At 42.0% G+C, this 19,868-nt stretch overlaps 1 protein-coding gene across 1 annotated transcript in view; it reads right to left on the reverse strand.

The window, feature by feature from the left end:
• Window positions 1-19,497, reverse strand: part of LOC135519698 (protein Wnt-6-like) — a 28,726-nt gene extending 9,229 nt beyond the window's left edge. Inside the window, exons 1-2 of the mRNA XM_064944930.1 lie at window positions 19,061-19,497; window positions 13,130-13,350 (exon numbers count right to left, since the gene is read on the reverse strand). Of these exons, the coding sequence (XP_064801002.1) occupies window positions 13,130-13,350; window positions 19,061-19,140 (301 nt within the window). The 5' untranslated portion in view covers window positions 19,141-19,497. The remainder of the gene's footprint in view (window positions 1-13,129; window positions 13,351-19,060) is intronic.
• Between the last annotated feature and the right edge of the window lie 371 nt (window positions 19,498-19,868).

Genomic DNA, 19,868 nt, shown 5'->3' on the forward strand with positions numbered 1-19,868 from the left:
AGAGGAGGGGCACAGTATAGGCAGGCATTTTTCTTCACGTTAAGGATCCCAATTTCATTTAACGTTTTAACATTTAAACGTTCACACTCCTACCCAAAACCATACTTATTGAAATATTAGATGTTCGCTAGTGACATTTCTTAAAAATACATGAAGATTTACCAATTTTTCTCACTAATTTTCTCTAAAATGTTTGCACATAGACTACTCACTATGTGGCCATGCTGGAGAGAGGTGCGATCCCATCACCTGGTGATATTTGTAGGGGTGTGGCTTAAGGCACATTATACAACTGTTGGGTCTAATCCTGAATGCTGATTGGTTAAAACAACATTCCAGCCGGTGTCTATTCCACAAGTTACCACCGGCTAAATCTATGACGTTAAAATGCCTATTTACTCTGTTCTATCTGACTGCGCAATTCACTGTCTCATCAGCCCAGCCAAGCAATTTATAAACTTGATCTCGACATTATCTCACATTTCTTTTAGACTAACATTTCGTTTTCAACAGCAGAGATTTGTATAAACCTTGCTGTCTGTCTCTCCGACATTTGTAACATTGTTTCAATATTCAAATTCGATCTCCAGCTGTCCTATAGTAATGAAAGTGGTTGGGACGATTGTGTTAGCTGTGTTGTTGGCTAGCTCCTCTGAACAACAGTGTCCTGACTAAAGAGCAAATGTTCTATGCCAGGTGAAATCGTGCCTCATTAGCTCATTGTTATGGATGTATCCAATTAAATGTCAATAGAAAACAGCTTAAACAAATGCAAATGCAGCTAATTGCCTGTTAATCTGGCTGCACTTTTTGACGTGGCTGTAAATTAGCCGTCGTTGGCTAGATAGCAAGCAAGAGATAAGAACGTTACCAGCCAGTATGGCAATGGAACATTTAGAATGAACGACTGGGTCGCGTCCATAGATACAGAACAAAAAGACTGAATGACTGGGTTGTGTCTCTGGCAACCGAACCGATAGAACGAATGACCAGCTGGCTTGGGAAGCAACCCTAGATTTGTGTTGGGACTATATATTGTGGAAGGATGAAATAGTATGAAGAAATTAATCAAAAAATTGTTTTTAATGAAAATATGTCAATCATTATTTGAATATGTTGATAACCCGTTGTATAACAGCGATAATGCCCCTCGAAGCCAGTGTTTGGAGGATATATTAGCACTTTGTCTCGGGCCTAACAACACCCATGCCAATATCCTCCAAACACCGGCTTCTTGGGCATCATCACTTAATTAATTCTGCAGTCTTTTCATGTGTGTGTTTCGGTAGTGTCATCAAAAGGTGGGACAGCATTTTTTTTTTTTTTTGGGGGGGGGTCTTTAAAAACGAACAAAACTACTGATTAGAACAGTGTCTTTCAATGTAATTATAGAACAACTCAACATGTTCTATTGAAATAATAGGGGTAAAAAGAAAATATCCTAAATCAAGATGTGCTTTATTTTCAAACATGAAGTTTCAATAGAAATAGGTGTATAAACAATGATTTTGTACTATATTAATGCAGCAATATGTTTGTTATGGCCTCGGAATGAATTAAAGCATTCCAAGGCATAATTTTTTTATTTTTTAATAGTTGTTTTTGGGGTGGGACAGCAATGTACCCCTTCTGTTGAATCACCCATATATGGGATAGGTTGCCATTTGCGACGCATCCATAGAGGGATTATGGGTAAATGTCAAACAGTCACGCCTGTTTACTGTTTCAGTTGGAGAGGCGGAGATTAAAACGATGCAAATAGAAATCGAACCGTAGACAACTAATCAGCCTCCACAGAATCTCTGAGGAGATGTCTAGACAAGCTACAGTCATAGGTGTTTCAGTAATGTCCCTCAGGGCTCGCTCGTCTTTATCCTGAGCAATGCAATCATCGTGTCTATATTGGAAAGAAGACATTTCATTCATAGAAGTGAAATGAAACGTTATAACACAATCCAAATGTACGTCTGTTCAGTTGTATCATGTGGCCCAGCCCCTTGACTAAGATAATAAAAACACGCTTACATGACAAAGAGAGATGAGGTTATGAAAAAATATTTTTTTAAATATCTTGATTTGATTGAACACCATTTTTCTATTTTCCCCAGAGACAAATATTCCCCCAAAATTCTCCAGCAGCCTACGCCTAGGCCTGCCTGGGAGATAACTTGGTGCCAGAATGGGCTTCGCAAGGAATTAGACAATATAATACTCAATCTTTGAGTCAATGATGCATGCGTTCAGGTTAAAAGGAATCGAGGAAACCCAGGGCCCCTCTATGCAGCAGTACATGTAACACAGCCTGATGAGTGTGAATCATTTTGGTTGATTGATTTTGCTGCCCTGTGCCACAGTCCAGGGGAAGTTCAAGTCTTGTACAGCACATATCTCATTGCATCTCTGAAATCCATTCTGTTACCTTGAGACTTACAGAACAGTGAGTACACCAAGCAATCCCTAAACATGCATCAAGCAGACAAACGCACGTACTCAAAACGACACGCATTCCACCTTAAAAATGATGCGTAGCGTTATATCGCACAGATTTGACTGTAATCCGAAAATTGACGAAATGCAGCTGCTCTGTTGATCTCTCAATCAACACATACAGTATTTCTTTCATCATGCATTATAATATAGATCGATAGACTATGACTTTTCAGATCACCCAGTCGTGCTTTCTGCGGAGTAAGCTTCAGGTAAATATTGCAAATTCTTCCGCCATTCCTGGACCCTGGATTTCTAGTCCAAGGCCATATGACCCACTCAAGCCCTCAACTTACAACCAGAGGAATGTTTAAGATTGTGTGGCTGAACACGGGTGTTCAACGGACGCACACTACTGTGAATAAAAAGATTACATTGTGGAAACACGAGAGACGATTAGCTACAGTAGCTGAACTCCAGTGGACCCGTGAGAGTGTAATCTAAAGTGGCACGGTGTTACCTGATACAACAAAGCCATTACACCCTCTTTTATCTGAGTTTAGAACGGAGAGAAGAGGCAACATCTCCACTTTGATCGTATCAGTGTCAGGGCCTGACACAGGATCAGGACAAGCCCTGTGTAATTAACACTTCAGGGCTAATCGGTTCTAACACAACAGAGATTAAGGCAATTACGGTGGTAGATCATTACCGAGAACAGTAATTGCCTAAAAAACAAGTGGATAGTACATGACTTTAATGTTCGCAGTGGTACGTAACGTTTTGTTTGTTCATTCATATTTGTCCACACCGTAAAAAAAATATTTAAAAATCTAGATGTTTCAACTAATTATTATTAAGTAACTGGTTCCACAGCCGTTATTTAATTTACTCAACTTTTCGGTCCAAGTGTTACCTGAACTAAAACATTTATTTGGCCCAAACTTAGCTCCAACTTGAGAAAACTTTGGCAAAAAATGGTGTTTGTTAAACTTGTTTTTGGAGGGCAGCTTAACTAAAAAAAAAGGGTGTTCAACTGTTTACACACACACACTGCTTTTAACATACAATGTTTCCAATGTACATAGTTGACACACGTTGACATACATTTCGCATGTTCATTCATACACTAATTACGATTTGAACTCACAACCTTTTGGTTCATGGCATTCCAAGCTTCCTGCTACGCGACCATGTCTGGGACAATTTTCACTTAACCTGACTATTCTGTCATCGTTGATTTTGATTGACTTATTTAAGTGATTCTTGTTTTTTCTGTATAGTTTTCTAATGTTGGCGGAGCATATTACTCTGTTTTAATGTTACTCCTGAATCACTATGACGAACATAATAGCTTTTCTTGAGTGTACTTTTAACAGAGCTGAGATTTACAGTGAAGTGCAAAGTGTAGCAATACAGGTGAAATCAGTAAATGACACAGACATGATGATGTAGCAGGAATATTGTAATGCTGTGAACCAAGAGGTTCTGAGTTCAAATACCAGGTTGAGGACATGTTGAATACTAATTATTGTGTACATGCACAATGTAATCAAGTATGTAAATGTGTGTCAAATCTGTACGTTGAAAACATTGTATGTTAAAAGCACTGTGTGTAACTCGTTCCACAGCCTAAGACGTCCAAATAATAGTTTCTAGTTCAAATCAAATGTTATTTGTCACATGCGCCGAATATAACGGTGGTAGACCTTACAGTGAAATGCTTACTTACAAGCCCTTAACCAACAACGCAGTTTTAAGAAAAATCCCCCCCCCAAAAAAAAAATTAAACAAATATCAGTAACAAATAATTAAAGAGCAGCAGTAAAATAGCAATAGTGAGGCTATATACAGGGGTACCGGTACAGAGTCAATGGGCGGGGGCACCGGTTAGTCGAGGTAATTGAGGTAATATGTACATGTAGGTAGATTTATTAAAGTGACTATGCAGAGTTAATAACAGACAGTAGCCACAGCGTAAAAGAGGGGGGCATTGCAAATAGTCTGGGTAGGCATTTGATTAGATGTTCAAGAGCCTTATGGCTTGGGGGTAGAAGCTGTTAAAAAGTATCTTGGACCTAGACTTGAAGCTCCGGTACTGCTTGCCGTGCGGTAGCAGAGAGAACAGTCTATGACTAGAATTGGAGCTCTGGTACTGCTTGCCGTGCGGTAGCAGAGAGAACAGTCTATGACTAGACTTGGAGCTCCGGTACTGCTTGCCGTGCGGTAGCAGAGAGAACAGTCTATGACTAGACTTGAAGCTCCGGTACTGCTTGCCGTGCGGTAGCAGAGAGAACAGTCTATGACTATAAACATGAGAGTCAGGACTCTCCTTCAACAAAAGAAGAATTACATTCGTTAGCAGAGAGAACAGTCTATGACTTGGAGCTCTGGTACTGCTTGCCGTGCGGTAGCAGAGAGAACTGTCTATGACTAGACTTGGAGCTCTGGTACTGCTTGCCGTGCGGTAGCAGAGAGAACAGTCTATGACTAGACTTGGAGCTCTGGTACTGCTTGCCGTGCGGTAGCAGAGAGAACAGTCTATGACTAGACTTGAAGCTCCGGTACTGCTTGCCGTAGAGAGAACAGTCTATGACTAGACTTGAAGCTCCGGCTGGCTGGAGACTATTTTAGGACCTTCCTCTGAAAAAATTGTCAAAGACTCCAGCTACCCTAGTTGAATGAACATATGAGATCATTTCAGCAAACCCATCACTTGAAGTTGACTGAATTCTTGCCTATGTTTTCTTATTGTTGGAGCCAAATTTGTTAAGTTCAGGTAACACTTTGACCAAAAAGTTGAGTAAACAAAAAGAAAGGCAGCGGAAAGTGTTACTTAATCACATTTAATTGAAACATTTTTTTTTACAGTGCAATGTATCCCATGTCTAACTGGGATCATTTCATTGACATTATGACATTATGCCACAGTGTCTCAACTCATCCAGAGAGTTTGGCCAGAGTCCTATGGGTCCTGATCAAATGAGGTACACCATATAGGGCATTTTATTTTTTTTATTTTTTATTTCACCTTTATTTAACCAGGTAGGCTAGTTGAGAACAAGTTCTCATTTGCAACTGTGACCTGGCCAAGATAAAGCGTAGCAATTCGAAACATACAACGACACAGAGTTAAACATGGAATAAACAAAACATAGTCAATAATACAGTAGAACAAAAGAAAACAAAAAGTCTATATACAGTGAGTGCAAATGAGGTAAGATAAGGGAGTTAAGACAATAAATAGTCCCTGGTGGCGAAGTAATTACAATATAGCAATTAAACACTGGAATGGTAGATGTGCAGGAGATGAATGTGCAAGTAGAGATACTGGGGTGCAAAGGAGCAAGATAAATAAATAAATAAATACTGTATGGGGATGAAGTAGGTAGATAGATGGGCTATGTACAGGTGCAGTGATCTGTGAGCTGCTCTGACAGCTGGTGCTTAAAGCTAGTGAGGGAGATATGAGTCTCCAGCTTCAGAGATGTTTGCAGTTCGTTCCAGTCATTGGTAGTCTGAGAACTGGAAGGAAAGACAACCAAAGGAGGAATTTGCTTTGGGGGTGACCAGTGAGATATACCTGCTGGAGCGTGTGCTACGAGTGGGTGCTGCTATGGTGACCAGTGAGCTGAGATAAGGCGGGGCTTTACCTAGCAGAGACTTGTAGATAACCTGTAGCCAGTGGGTTTGGCGACACGTATGAAGCGAGGGCCAACCAACAAGAGCATACAGGTCGCAATGGTGGGTAGTGTAAGGGGCTTTGGTGACAAAACGGATGGCACTGTGATAGACTACATCCAGTTTGTTGAGTAGAGTGTTGGAGGCTATTTTATAGATGACATCACTGAAGTCAAGGATCGGTAGGATGGTCAGTTTTACGAGGGTATGTTTGGCAGCATTAGTGAAAGATGCTTTGTTGAGATACAGGAAGCCAATTCTATATTTAATTTTGGATTGGAGATGCTTAAAGTAAGTCTGGAGGGAGAGTTTACAGTCTAACCAGACACCAAGGTATTTGTAGTTGTCCACGTATTCTAAGTCAGAGCCATCCAGAGTAGTGATGCTGAACAGGCGAGCAGGTGAGGGCAGTGATCGGTTGAATAGCATGCATTTATTTTTCCTTGCGTTTAAGAGCAGTTGGAGGCCACGGAAGGAGAGTTGTGTGGCATTAAAGCTCGTCTGGAGGTTACTTGACACAGTGTCCAAAGAGGGGCCAGAAGTATACAGAATGGTGTCGTCTGCGTAGAGGTGCACCAGAGAATCACCAGCAGCAAGAGCAACATCATTGATGTATACAAAGAAGAGAGTCGGCACGAGGGTTGAACCCTGTGGCACCCCCATAGAGACAGCCAGAGGTCCGGACAACAGACCCTCCGATATGACACACTGAACTCTATCAGAGAAGTAGTTGGTAAACCAGGCGAGGCAATCATTTGAGAAACCATGGCTGTCGAGTCTGCCAATAAGAATGTGGTGATTGACAGAGTCGAAAGCCTTGGCCAGGTCGATGAATACGGCTGCACAGTAATGTCTCTTATCGATGGCGGTTATGATGTCATTTAGGACCTTGAGCGTGGCTGAGGTGCACCCATGACCGCCTCTGAAACCAGATTGCATAGCAGAGAAGATACGGTGGGATTCGAAATGGTCGGTAATCTGTTTGTTAACTTGGCTTTCGAAGATCTTAGAAAGACAAGGTAGGATAGATATACTGTAGGTCTGTAGCAGTTTGGGTCTAGAGTGTCACCCCCTTTGAAGAGGGGGATGACCGCGGCAGCTTTCCAATCTTTGGGAATCTCAGACGATACAAAAGAGAGGTTGAACAAGCTAGTAATAAGAGTTGCAACAATTTCGGCAGATCATTTTAGAAAGAAAGGGTCCAGATTCTCTAGCCCAGCTGATTTGTTGGGGTCCAGATTTTGCAGCTCTTTCAGAACATCAGCTATCTGGATTTGGGTAAAGGAGAAATGGTGGGGGCTTTGGCGGGTTGCTGTGGAGGGTGCTGGACAGTTGACTGGGGTAGGGGTAGCCAGGTGGAAAGCATGGCCAGCCGTAGAGAAATGCTTATTGAAATTTTAAATTATAGTGGATTTATCAGTGGTGACAGTGTTTCCTAGCCTCAGAGCAGTGGGCAGCTGGGAGGAGGTGCTCTTATTCTCCATGGACTTTATAGTGTCACAGAACTTTTTGGAGTTAGTACTACAGGATGCAAATTTGAAAAAGCTAGCCTTAGCTTTCCTAACTGCCTGTGTATATTTGTTCCTAACTTCCCTGAAAAGTTGCATATCACGGGGGCTATTCGATGCTAATGCAGAACATCAGCATGTTTTTGTGCTGGTCAAGGGCAGACAGGTCTGGAGTTAACCAAGGACTACATGGTTCCTAGTTCTACATTTTTTGAACGGGGCATGCTTATTTAAGACGGTGAGGAAGGCACTTTTAAAGAATAGCCAGGCATCGTCTACTGATGGGATGAGGTCAATGTCATTCCAGGATTCCCCGGCCAGGTCAATTAGAAAGGCCTGCTCACAGAAGTGTTTTAAGGAGCGCTTGACAGTGATGAGTGGAGGCCGTTTGACCGCTGAATAAGGTGCTATTTGGGACATAGACTAAGTGTGTCACATTCATTAGAAAGGACAGATACTGAAAGACCTCAAATGTGTGGTGTTTGTTTTCTCTCCAGTCTGGAGTCTGGAGAATCCCCCCCCCCCCGGCCAGATGATGCAAAGCTCCCAAATGATGATTGACAGAGAAGCAGACAGAAGCAGGAACATTTTAACAGAGCTAATAATGAGCTGCATTCCTGAGGTGGAAGAAGAATTATGATTATTCTATCTTGTCACAACTGTATATTGTCTCTGAGCACGTTTAAATTACTTCATTACAACCATGAGACAACATGTCGAAGCAGCCAGCATAGCTCACAGCAAACCCCTGGCAACCCCTGGCATAGATAAGTCAACACAACAACATCTCTGGTTTATATGTTTGAATATAGGAAGAAAAAGCCTCCAGTTATTTTTGCAAAGGGAGAAAGATGTAAGCTACTTGGCGCAGCACCCCCAGCCCGCCGCGTGCATGTGAGGAACTGAACCTGTCCTTGCAGATCTTCCTGCACTGACAAATGGTCATTAGAGCTACATCTTGGTAATTGTTCGGAATGCTTCAAAACATAGGAGCACTTAAGCCATACCTATAGACATGGAGGAATTTTTGATTAATTGCCATTTTGGCAAGGAGTTTCACTGAGTTCTCCAGTTCTCAGTGAAAGGAGTAGCTAATGTTGTAATCCTTATACTGACAGCAAAAACTCTTCACTAAATTTACACTCAATGAAAGCTACAAAGATGCTATTTAGATCCGTCTGTCTGGGAACAAATCAGGGCCTGGGTTCCCAAAAGCATCTTAAAACCTCTTAGATGTAAAGTTCCCTGTTTTAGGGGTCTGCGTTGTTCTGGTACTGGTTCCGAGCAAATTTTTGGATTGCGAATTGATCTGTGGACACAGTCGATCAACATGGCTTGCATTGAGCCCTGGTTCCTACAGACACAATAGTATATTTGGTCTGCCTGTGTGACGTAGGGCGTATGTGAAATATGAAACCACTTGAAGCTGGGATGTCCCTCCTACCATTTAATTCGCTCTTCCGACTGTCCATCAACTCCTGGCTGAACCCTACGTCACAGCCACTGACAAAGCACATGTCTGCAATCCTTATTTAATAGTGCAGCAGGAGAGAGTGATTTCATCACAACTGCACATTAAGAGATAAAAAAACAAAAAACACATTCTGTTTTGTCTTAGATGAGATGAACTCCTAAGGAGTTCAGGAAGCCAAGCTCGAGCTCGGTGAGACATTCACAGCGGTGGAGGCAGATGTTTTGATCTCGAACACTAAACATACAAATATGTATTTTACAGTTATTAGAAGGGTGAAATCTTATAGTTAGTTATTTTATAATTTCATTATACTATATTTAGAAAGCATAGAGTGCCTTGCGAAAGTATTCGGCCCCCTTGAACTTTGCGACCTTTTGCCACATTTCAGGCTTCAAACATAAAGATATAAAACTGTATTTTTTTGTGAAGAATCAACAACAAGTGGGACACAATCATGAAGTGGAACGACATTTATTGGATATTTCAAACTTTTTTAACAAATCAAAAACTGAAAAATTGGGCGTGCAAAATTATTCATCCCCTTTACTTTCAGTGCAGCAAACTCTCTCCAGAAGTTCAGTGAGGATCTCTGAATGATCCAATGTTGACCTAAATGACTAATGATGATAAATACAATCCACCTGTGTGTAATCAAGTCTCCGTATAAATGCACCTGCACTGTGATAGTCTCAAAGGTCCGTTAAAAGCACAGAGAGCATCATGAAGAACAAGGAACACACCAGGCAGGTCCGAGATACTGTTGTGAAGAAGTTTAAAGCCGGATTTGGATACAAAAAGATTTCCCAAGCTTTAAACATCCCAAGGAGCACTGTGCAAGCGATAATATTGAAATGGAAGGAGTATCAGACCACTGCAAATCTACCAAGACCTGGCCGTCCCTCTAAACTTTCAGGTCATACAAGGAGAAGACTGATCAGAGATGCAGCCAAGAGGCCCATGATCACTCTGGATGAACTGCAGAGATCTACAGCTGAGGTGGGAGACTCTGTCCATAGGACAACAATCAGTCGTATATTGCACAAATCTGGCCTTTATGGAAGAGTGGCAAGAAGGAAGCCATTTCTTAAAGATATCCATAAAAGTGTTGTTTAAAGTTTGCCACAAGCCACCTGGGAGACACACCAAACATGTGGAAGAAGGTGCTCTGGTCAGATGAAACCAAAATTGAACTTTTTGGCAACAATGCAAAATGTTATGTTTGGCGTAAAAGCAACACAGCTCATCACCCTGAACACACAATCCCCACTGTCAAACATGGTGGTGGCAGCATCATGGTTTGGGCCTGCTTTTCTTCAGCAGGGACAGGGAAGATGGTTAAAATTGATGGGAAGATGGATGGAGCCAAATACAGGACCATTCTGGAAGAAAACCTGATGGAGTCTGCAAAAGACCTGAGACTGGGACGGAGACTTGTCTTCCAACAAGACAATGATCCAAAACATAAAGCAAAATCTACAATGGAATGGTTCAAAAATAAAAATATCCAGGTGTTAGAATGGCCAAGTCAAAGTCCAGACCTGAATCCAATCGAGAATCTGTGGAAAGAACTGAAAACTGCTGTTCACAAATGCTCTCCATCCAACCTCACTGAGCTCGAGCTGTTTTGCAAGGAGGAATGGGAAAGAATTTCAGTCTCTCGATGTGCAAAACTGATAGAGACATACCCCAAGCGACTTACAGCTGTAATCGCAGCAAAAGGTGGCGCTACAAAGTATTAACTTAAGGGGGCTGAATAATTTTGCACGCCCAATTTTTCAGTTTTTGATTTGTTAAAAAAGTTTGAAATATCCAATAAATGTCGTTCCACTTCATGATTGTGTCCCACTTGTTGTTGATTCTTCACAAAAAAATACAGTTTTATATCTTTATGTTTGAAGCCTGAAATGTGGCAAAAGGTCGCAAAGTTCAAGGGGGCCGAATACTTTCGCAAGGCACTGTATAAGTCATTTTGAGCCTTATTCATACAGTTTCGTTGAATACAAAATACATAGGTATTTTTTTATCGTATTTGTACTGTGCTTGAGCTTGTGTCCTCAAAATTGGGTACACCTCAGCAATTTATAACATTTTGTTTAGAGTATGCAGCATTACTAGTTATTGTTTATGGCTCTCTCGCGATAAACAATTACTTTTGGAGAAATTACCTTTTTGATTACATATAGTAACATCTAGTTACACTGGTTTTTGTTAGAACCTTCGTAGGAGCATCATTAAATATCCGAGTTGTTTCCCAAAACCATCATAAGTAAAGTTGCACTTGAAAACACTTGTTATCTACTGACCGTCTCAGACCACTAATATAGAACAGCTAAGGTAGTTGTTAGATTATTTTTTGTCGTTCCGCGTCGCTTTACACACAGAAGATCTCTGCTAAACATAGAATCAATTCTGAGATGACTGCATTAAAACAAAACACAGTACAATACAATACACATATATATGTATTGTTCAGTCAATTGAGTTCTATTTGTAGGCTACACTGTCTGTAACGCCTCAGTATATTTCATGATGTGTAACAACGTGTGCAATGAAGTGCCAAATTAATCTGTGATTTAGTGCATTATTATGGAGTAAGCGTTAGAATGAGCCACCTCAGTACTTGCAGCCACATGGTGATAGCTCTCTAGGAGCAGGTCTGTCATCAGTATTGTGGAATAATTATAAAGCTACGGTAAGATTTGAATGGAGAAAGCTGATCAGGGAGCTGCGCTGCCTTTCTTTCATTCCTCTCAGTATCGACAAAATGGTCCAACGATGCACTTCGCCAACGTTCTTTCTGCGTGGTGTTTCGGGAAACTCATGTTACATCTTCGGCCGTTGTAGGAAAGATGCATCGTTAAAACACTTTTGTAAGCATCATTTCCATCGCTATCGGGAAACCGGGCCCAGTCCAATAAGAGCGGTCACATAAAACCAGGTCAGATCAATGTTCTAGATGTTCCTTGGATCAACATCTGACGGTTGGATTCACATCTGACCAGAGGAGACTAACCGCACCACAGGCACTCTGCCCTCTGCTGACTCTCAGCAGCAAAACAGGAATGTTGCAAGCCACAGTTTAAAGGAAGATGATGTATGTAATCTAGCACTATAGAAGGTATCATCCTAATACCCACATATTCCTCACCGAGCGAACAAAATCACTTTGAAGCGCCTGCAGAATACTTAGCTTTGCCTCAAGAGATTAAAGGCTTCATCTGTAATGACTTAAATGGCTACAGCATGAGATATTTTTTTTTGCCTCCAAATTTCGTCTTCAGAACTGAGCGGCGGTTCTTCGAGACAAAATCTTGAAGGGAAAGTTATAATGGACACTTCTTGTGTCAGATTAATGACGGTAAAGAACAGGAATTCTGTCAACGCCAGCAGGATGCTTGCAACGGTACTCTAATTGTTTTGAATATGAAAGACCTGCTCAAAAGATTCTTCCAACAACTGAAGGCATGCATTAGCTAGATAGTAGAAGATAAAACCAATAATGGATACACTATACTGGAGCTAAACGATGGTTTGTTGACAAAACACTTCCTTGTTGGTACACACAGAATGGTCTCTATTAAGCAAGCATAGAAAAGTGCAACGGGAGGAGACAACGTACAAAAAGCAAGACAATAATTACATAGTAGCAGGGCCTACATTTGTTTTATTACTCAGTTCAAAGAGCACCGACAATGGTAGAGATCAGTGGTTATATGAGAAGCAATTTAGGAGGTAATTTGGAGTTTGCAATTTGATGCAAAAGAGGAGCAGTCAAGTGTAAATCAGTCTTGTTAACATACAACAGCTGGCCTTGTTCTCCACTGCACTTTGGATCAGAGTAAAGTTAAAGTGAGGCCATTGGCTGTGCACTCAAAGGTCAAGGGGTCACGTCTTAAGTGAGACACTGTTAAACCATTTGAAAGGCACTTAGATTATTATTTTCTATGTCAGGCAGGCCGTGTGTATGTGGAGTTATTGGAAAGATTAGGGGGAAATTATCATAGGGTCCTATTTTCCTTAATGACAAGTACTCACTCACCTTGTTGGAGTATTTTGCCAAAGTACTTGTTTTGACTGGTGCAGTTCCAGCGGCGAAAACGAAACTGGTACTGGCACTCCCGCACACCCAGCTTGGCACCCTTGGCGACCTCGTGGACGATCTCTGGCTGGTTCTGGCACAGCTCAGCCTGCTTGCCCGCTAGTCGCTTGGTCTTCCGACAGATACTATTGGGGTCCATGACCAGAGGGCTCCCCACTGCCCTACAGGGAAGCATACAACAGATAGACTGTGACTACAACTCACACTACAGCGGCATAGCATTATGATGTGTCCGTGTCTTACTCTTACTCCATATAAGTATCACTAAAGCTAAATGTATGTGTTCTTCTATTAGGCCGTTTGATTACTTGACATCGGGTGTGGAGAGAAATAGTAAAGCTGCAGTGATGTGGAAACATAAAAAGGAGCTAGAGAGCTGCGTCTTAATTGCCGGGTTTCTTACCTAGCGTTGACAGATGTATGTTTACCCTTAGGAAAATTGTTTATTTCAATTCCTAACGGGAGTACGGGCCTCGGGTTCAACACTGTGAACTCTCGCCAGTCCTTCTCGTGACAGTTGCTATGACATAATGTGAGAACAGCCCTATCCCCCTGTTCCCTCGATTCAATAACTCTGCATCTGACTCCAGTTCAGCTGATGTGATCCGTAAAGCTCGGGTCCGTTTTTATCATTATGTGGGAGTAGGAGTGTGTGAGAATACCTCATTGCTTTTCACTCACCCGTGTCACAGCTAATCTTCCTGACTAATAACATTCATCTGCCTTGTGAGTTTGTTTTAAGAAGTCAAACAAGCACTCTTGCCAATCCCGAGCATTTGTGGTCTGATAAGAAGCATGAGACACAGGACCGTTGCTCTTAAAATGCAATGCATCCCATCTCCAGTAAGTCAATTACATTATTAAGTCGAAACCATTTATATATCAATGTCTGAAACGTCACTGTATATCTGTGATTCAATCAAAATACCAATTATTTGTAGTTAGATGCACCTTTTTTAGCCATAGCGTCATGGAAAACAAAAATGTAACTGCCAACATACTGTACACAAAATAGCATAATGGCTGCACAGATTAAGTATAGAAAAATGATTGATAGCCTAATAATTCACACTGCCCTAAAAGAGGGGAGTGAACAGTAGCTTAATGCCCACAATGTGAGCTGTCTTCACTGAAGTGTGAGAACTTGACTCCGACAGTCCAGCGTCATCGACTTCTGGGATCCTGACATCCTACTGCCAGTTACTGATGATGTATTGGCAACGTCTCTATGGATATGGATCACAGGGGAACACATCTCCGGCGCGCTATAGTATACCTACACAGATCTGAGATCCAATGATTCCACACCCATGTGCAAGTGACATGGGCAGATCCAGAACTTAGCAGACACACCGAGTCTTAACAACCCCTGATTATCTGACGTGTCATGGATCGTCAAAACTGGGGGGATCTGCGAGCCAGGATCATAGCTTTGAAATTGGCTCGGCAAGCTGCTCACAAAAAGGGACCAGGTTTTACAGCAGGAGGTGTAGACTCGTAAAAAAAAAGAAAAAAGAAAAAGAATCAGACCATGTTTCAGAGTTTCTTCTCCAAGTCCTGTGTCATTGTCAAAGTGAAAGGGCAAACCCTCCTCGCCCAATTCAAAAGCAAGGCTTTTATATCATACGAGCAGCCGAAGCAGCTCGAACACTGGCAAGGACGAATCATGCGGTCTGAATATGGCTCCAGCAATATGTATGATGAAGACATTTCTCTGTCTTGAACACCATGCTGTGTTCCAGTGTCAATACAAACCAGGACCGACCTGAACAAAGCACTCACTATGAGGAACACAATGTTATCCGTGTTGAATATGAAAGGATATGGATCTCTATAAAAGCACACATATCGGAACTACAAAATCAGATAAGAAATCAATCTTCCACGTCCATGCAATGTGTTCATTATTCCGTCTCCTTTATCAGTCACGGTAATGCTCCTGGACACGATAATGCTGAAACAGAGTCTTATCACAAGAGAAAGGAGGATACACTACCATCTACACCATCAAGAGCCCTCCAAACAGTGCCTCGCATGAAATAACACAGAGATAACCAGAGACCAAAATAGAAAGGGAAACACTGATAAAGGACATGTATCCAAATAATCTAGTCTCCATGTGGGCCATCATGATCGTTTGGAGATAAGCTGTTCGTCGAGCTTTGTGTGGACCTCAAGTGACATTATGAAGTGCATGGCCATAGATATAAAGGCTTTTTTCTCACTTTGCAAAACAATACATTTCATCCTCCTAATTCTCTATGCCGGCTATGGTGGATACGAAGTCGGTCATGACAAGGCTGGAACCCTAGCTGGAGATTGGCTTGTGTTCAGCTCTCTGGTCCGTGTCGCTGAGCCACGGCACAAACGTCTCTAAAACTCAAATCCTGAACTCAAATCCTGCACAACACAGACGCACCGTCGCTCTCCGTCACATGTTTGTCTTGCAATAAGTGAGGACCACATGAGGTCCATGCGCGCACTGAAAAACCTCAATGTCTGGAAATTGGTGGAGGCCTCATGCTCTGTGGTGAAACAGTGTACATAGTAGCCCCAGGTCAAGCCTTGTCATTGAATGAGACCTCACGTTGTCACTTATTGCAAGACAAACGTGTGACAGACAGCAGCGGTGCATCAGTGTTGTGCACGATTGGATTTAGTGCTGTGATGGCGCCAGAGGGGAAGGCTGCCGTCTTATTGGATCTCAACCAACCCTGCTATTTTGTTTGTTTTGTACATAAGGTTGCTGATACAGTCTATTCTAGAACTGGGTCTAGTCTAGTCTAGAACTGGGATTGCTCAACTCAAACTGGACGAAGAGTTCTTCTCAATGAGTCGGACGGGAGGTATATAATACAGACACCCGACCAGGCCCAGATCCCCGTTATTCGATGGAGAAGGAAACAGAGATTTCACGGAAAGAGATCCAGGTGCCTTGTGAGGCACTCAGGCGACCAGGGGCTAATTTGCCCATGCCTTCCGTCCTGCTAGCTAACGTTCAATCGCTGGAAAAAATAAATGGGACGAACAGAAAGCACGTTTATCCTACCAACGGGATATTAAAAACTGTAATATCTTACGTTTCACAGAGTCATGGCTGAACAACGACATTAAGAACATAAAGATGGCGGGTTATACACTCTATCGGCAGGACAGAACAGCAACCTCTGGCAAGACACGGGGCGAGGGCCTATGCATTCATGTAAGCTGGTGCACAATATCTAAGGAAGTCTTGAGGTTTTGCTCACCTGAGGTAGAGTATATCATGATAAGCTGTAGACCACACGTATCTACCAAGAGAGTTTTCATCTGTATTTTTTTTATAGCTGTCAACATACCACCACAGACCGATGCTGGCACTAAAACCGCACTCAATGAGCTGTATACCGCCATAAGCAAACAGGAAAACGCTCATCCAGAGGCTGCGCTCCTGGACTTTAATGCAGGGAAACTTAAATCAGTTTTACCTCATTTCTATCAGCATGTTAAATGTGTAACCAGAGGGAAAACAATTCTAGACCACCTTTACTCCACATACAGAGATGCATACAAAGCTATCCATTGCCCTCCATTTGGCAATTCTGACCATAATTCTATCCTTCTGATTCCTGCTTACACGCAAAAAGTCAAGCAGGAAGCACCAGTGACTCGGTTTATAAAAATGTGATCAGATGAAACTGATGCTAAGCTACAGGACTGTTTTGCTAGCACAGAATGGAATATGTACTGGGATTCTTTTGATGGAATTGAGGAGCACACCAAATCAGTCACTGGCTTTATCAATAAGTGCATCGAAGACGTCGTCCCCACAGAGACCGTACGTACATACTTTCAAGGAGCGGGACTCTAACCTAGAAGCTTATAAGAAATCCAGCTTTTTAAACAGGTCAACAGGTTGCATCACTGCCTGGTATGGCACTACAGAGGGTAGTGTGTACGGCCCATTACATCACTGGGGCCAAGCTTCCTGCCATCCAGGACCTCTATACCAGGCAGTATCAGAGGAAGGCCCTAAAAATTGTCAAAGGCACCAGCCACCCTAGTCATTGACTGTTCTCTCTGCTACTGCACGGCAAGCTGGTACCGGAGTGCCAAGTCTAGGTCCAAGAGGTTTCTAAACAGCATCTACCCCAAGCCATAAGACTCCTGAACAGCTAATTAAATGGCTATGCAGACTATTTGCTTTGTCCCCCCTTCTACGCTGCTGCTACCCTCTGTTATTATCTATGCATAGTCACTTTAATAACTCTACCTATATGTACATATTACCTCAATTACCACGATACCGGTGCCCCCGCACATTGACTCTGTACCGGTACCCCCTGTATATAGCCCCGCTATTGTTATTTACTGCTGATCTTTAATCATTTGTTATTCTTATCTCTTACTTTTTGGGGGGTATTTTCTTAAAACTGCATTGTTGGTTAAGGGCTTGTAAGTAAGTATTTCACTGTAAGGTCTACACCTGTTGTATTCGGGGCATTGTGACAAATAAAATGTGATGTTTGATTTGATTTGATAACGATAAAGATCTGGTATAATGAAGTGCTTCTCTGCAGATGATGCCGAGCTGAAGCTTGGCCCAGAACCCATTCCAGGAGCGGATGAGTGGAAATGGCACACGCTATATGCACACCTGTGGGCCACACTCCTGGCTGCCTGCCAGACTATGACCCACACACAGCCAGGAGGACCGGGAGTTTACTTGTCCTGAAACTTGCAAAGGCATTCCAAATTCTCTGGTCTTCACTGCTCTCTGCCAAAATGATTAGAGCCTAATCAAAGAAGCTCTGAAAGAAGAGGTTTATCTCAGAGACGTTTCATCTACCCCCACAAATGGCATCCTGTCTGTCTGGTTGGGCTGACAACCATTTGCTTTTAAAGACAAGGGGCAGAGAGACAGGAGTGAGATGGCATGCACAGCTCTCAACAGAAAGCATCTTTGTCCTGTCAAACTGCAGGACCTCCAGGTGTGCTCACCTGAGTACTCCAATTTTGTCTTTGGGGAGAGAGGTTCACAGTTTAGCAGTACTAATAGCTGGCCTTCAAACTTGAAAAGGTTTGATTTAGTTAAACATCCCTCTTCAGATGTGCGTGTCTGAAATGAATTGATTATATTTCAGGAAAAAAATCATCTGTCTTGTGTCTTTTTAAGTCTCATACATCTCAGAGTACTGAACAAATAATTGTTTTATGATGACATATCCACTGCCTCAAGGTCCACAGGAAAAAAAATCCAACTCTGACCTCCCTAATATCTCTGTTTTTACAACAGGCAATTGCAGACCTCCACAAGCTGAAGCTGAATCTTTTTTGGCTAGCTGAGTCATAACATTAGGGACTTTAGTTTTTTTTATTGTTGATTTCATTGAGTTACTTAACCACATTTTAGATATTAGTTTGTTACCAACAATAAAAAATGCTTTATTGAAAATAAATGTTGTGGTTCGTTAAGACATTTTTAGAGATTGTCTGATCAGTCATTACAATTGTTTTGAGTGAGTTTGCAGTAGGGAGGTGGTGATAGATAAAGAAAATGAAAACGTTTAATTAGTATGTAATTGTAGGCTAAGTATTACGAAATGCTTCACAGTGCGGTCAAGGTCATCAACAGTATTACCATGTTATTACACTTGTCAATACGAGGCTCTTTGAATAGTGCTTGTATCAATAGAGTCAAATTCAGAATTGCATGTATTTGAGTACATCCTGACATCATGCCAATCTTTAGCCAGATATCAACCACGGGCGCGTGCAAAACATAACCTTTACATAACATCAGATGACAAAAAAACACCGTATTCTAAGAAACCTTATTTACATTAGCAACTCAACTTGACGCACATGTTAATTGTTTGTAGCATGACTTACCACCATAACCCAATGATATTGACCGGACACAGGAGGATGAAAAACAGGGCTAGTTGAGTCCGAGATAATGGAATCGTCATGATGAGTGTCCTTCAAAAAAACAATAACGTTAAATTAAAAACTGAGGCGCCAATCCCCAATTCAATTAAGGTGTTGTTGTTTTCATTGGATGTCCTGCAGAGTTCGTAATCTGCAGGATTCAGCACACCCACTAAATGCTCAAAAAGTCATTTGAACCCCTCTTTGGATACACCACTAAAGTTCGATTACACGGTCAGGAGGGAAGAGACATCGTGATGAAATGTGTTAACCTCTTCATAGTCGTCTCTCTGGCAGATAGATTCAAGACTGAAACACCAGAGGCAGAGGTGACAAGCACGTCCTGACTAAAACACCCAAATTCCAATAGCACAGCGATTTTAATCTGGCAGCAAGGATACTACAGCCCGGGGGTGATGGAATGTAGCCAGACCTTGGGCAGAAAAGTAAACCCATGGACCAGCAGATTCCGTGAGGACAATCAATGCTAACGTTTTAGTGCAAAAGTAATACAATCTATTGGCCTTGGTAACAACTGTACATTTTTACTCGGCAACGAAGTGTCGGGTACTTTTCGATTCACAGGTAGGAGCAAAGCCCGCAAATTTATCCGGGTGTCTGCGCTCTAATGCACGTTTCAAGTGGGAATGTACTTCCTTTGCATAAAATATGCGCTCATCTCCCACCTGGTATGATGTCGCTTCGGGCCAAGTGAAGACCTATTTTGTCACTCAGAAAAACGGGATAATTAGTTGGAAGAACCTGACTG

The sequence above is a fragment of the Oncorhynchus masou genome, chromosome 29 (genome assembly GCF_036934945.1).
Source record: "Oncorhynchus masou masou isolate Uvic2021 chromosome 29, UVic_Omas_1.1, whole genome shotgun sequence".
NCBI lineage: Eukaryota > Metazoa > Chordata > Actinopteri > Salmoniformes > Salmonidae > Oncorhynchus > Oncorhynchus masou.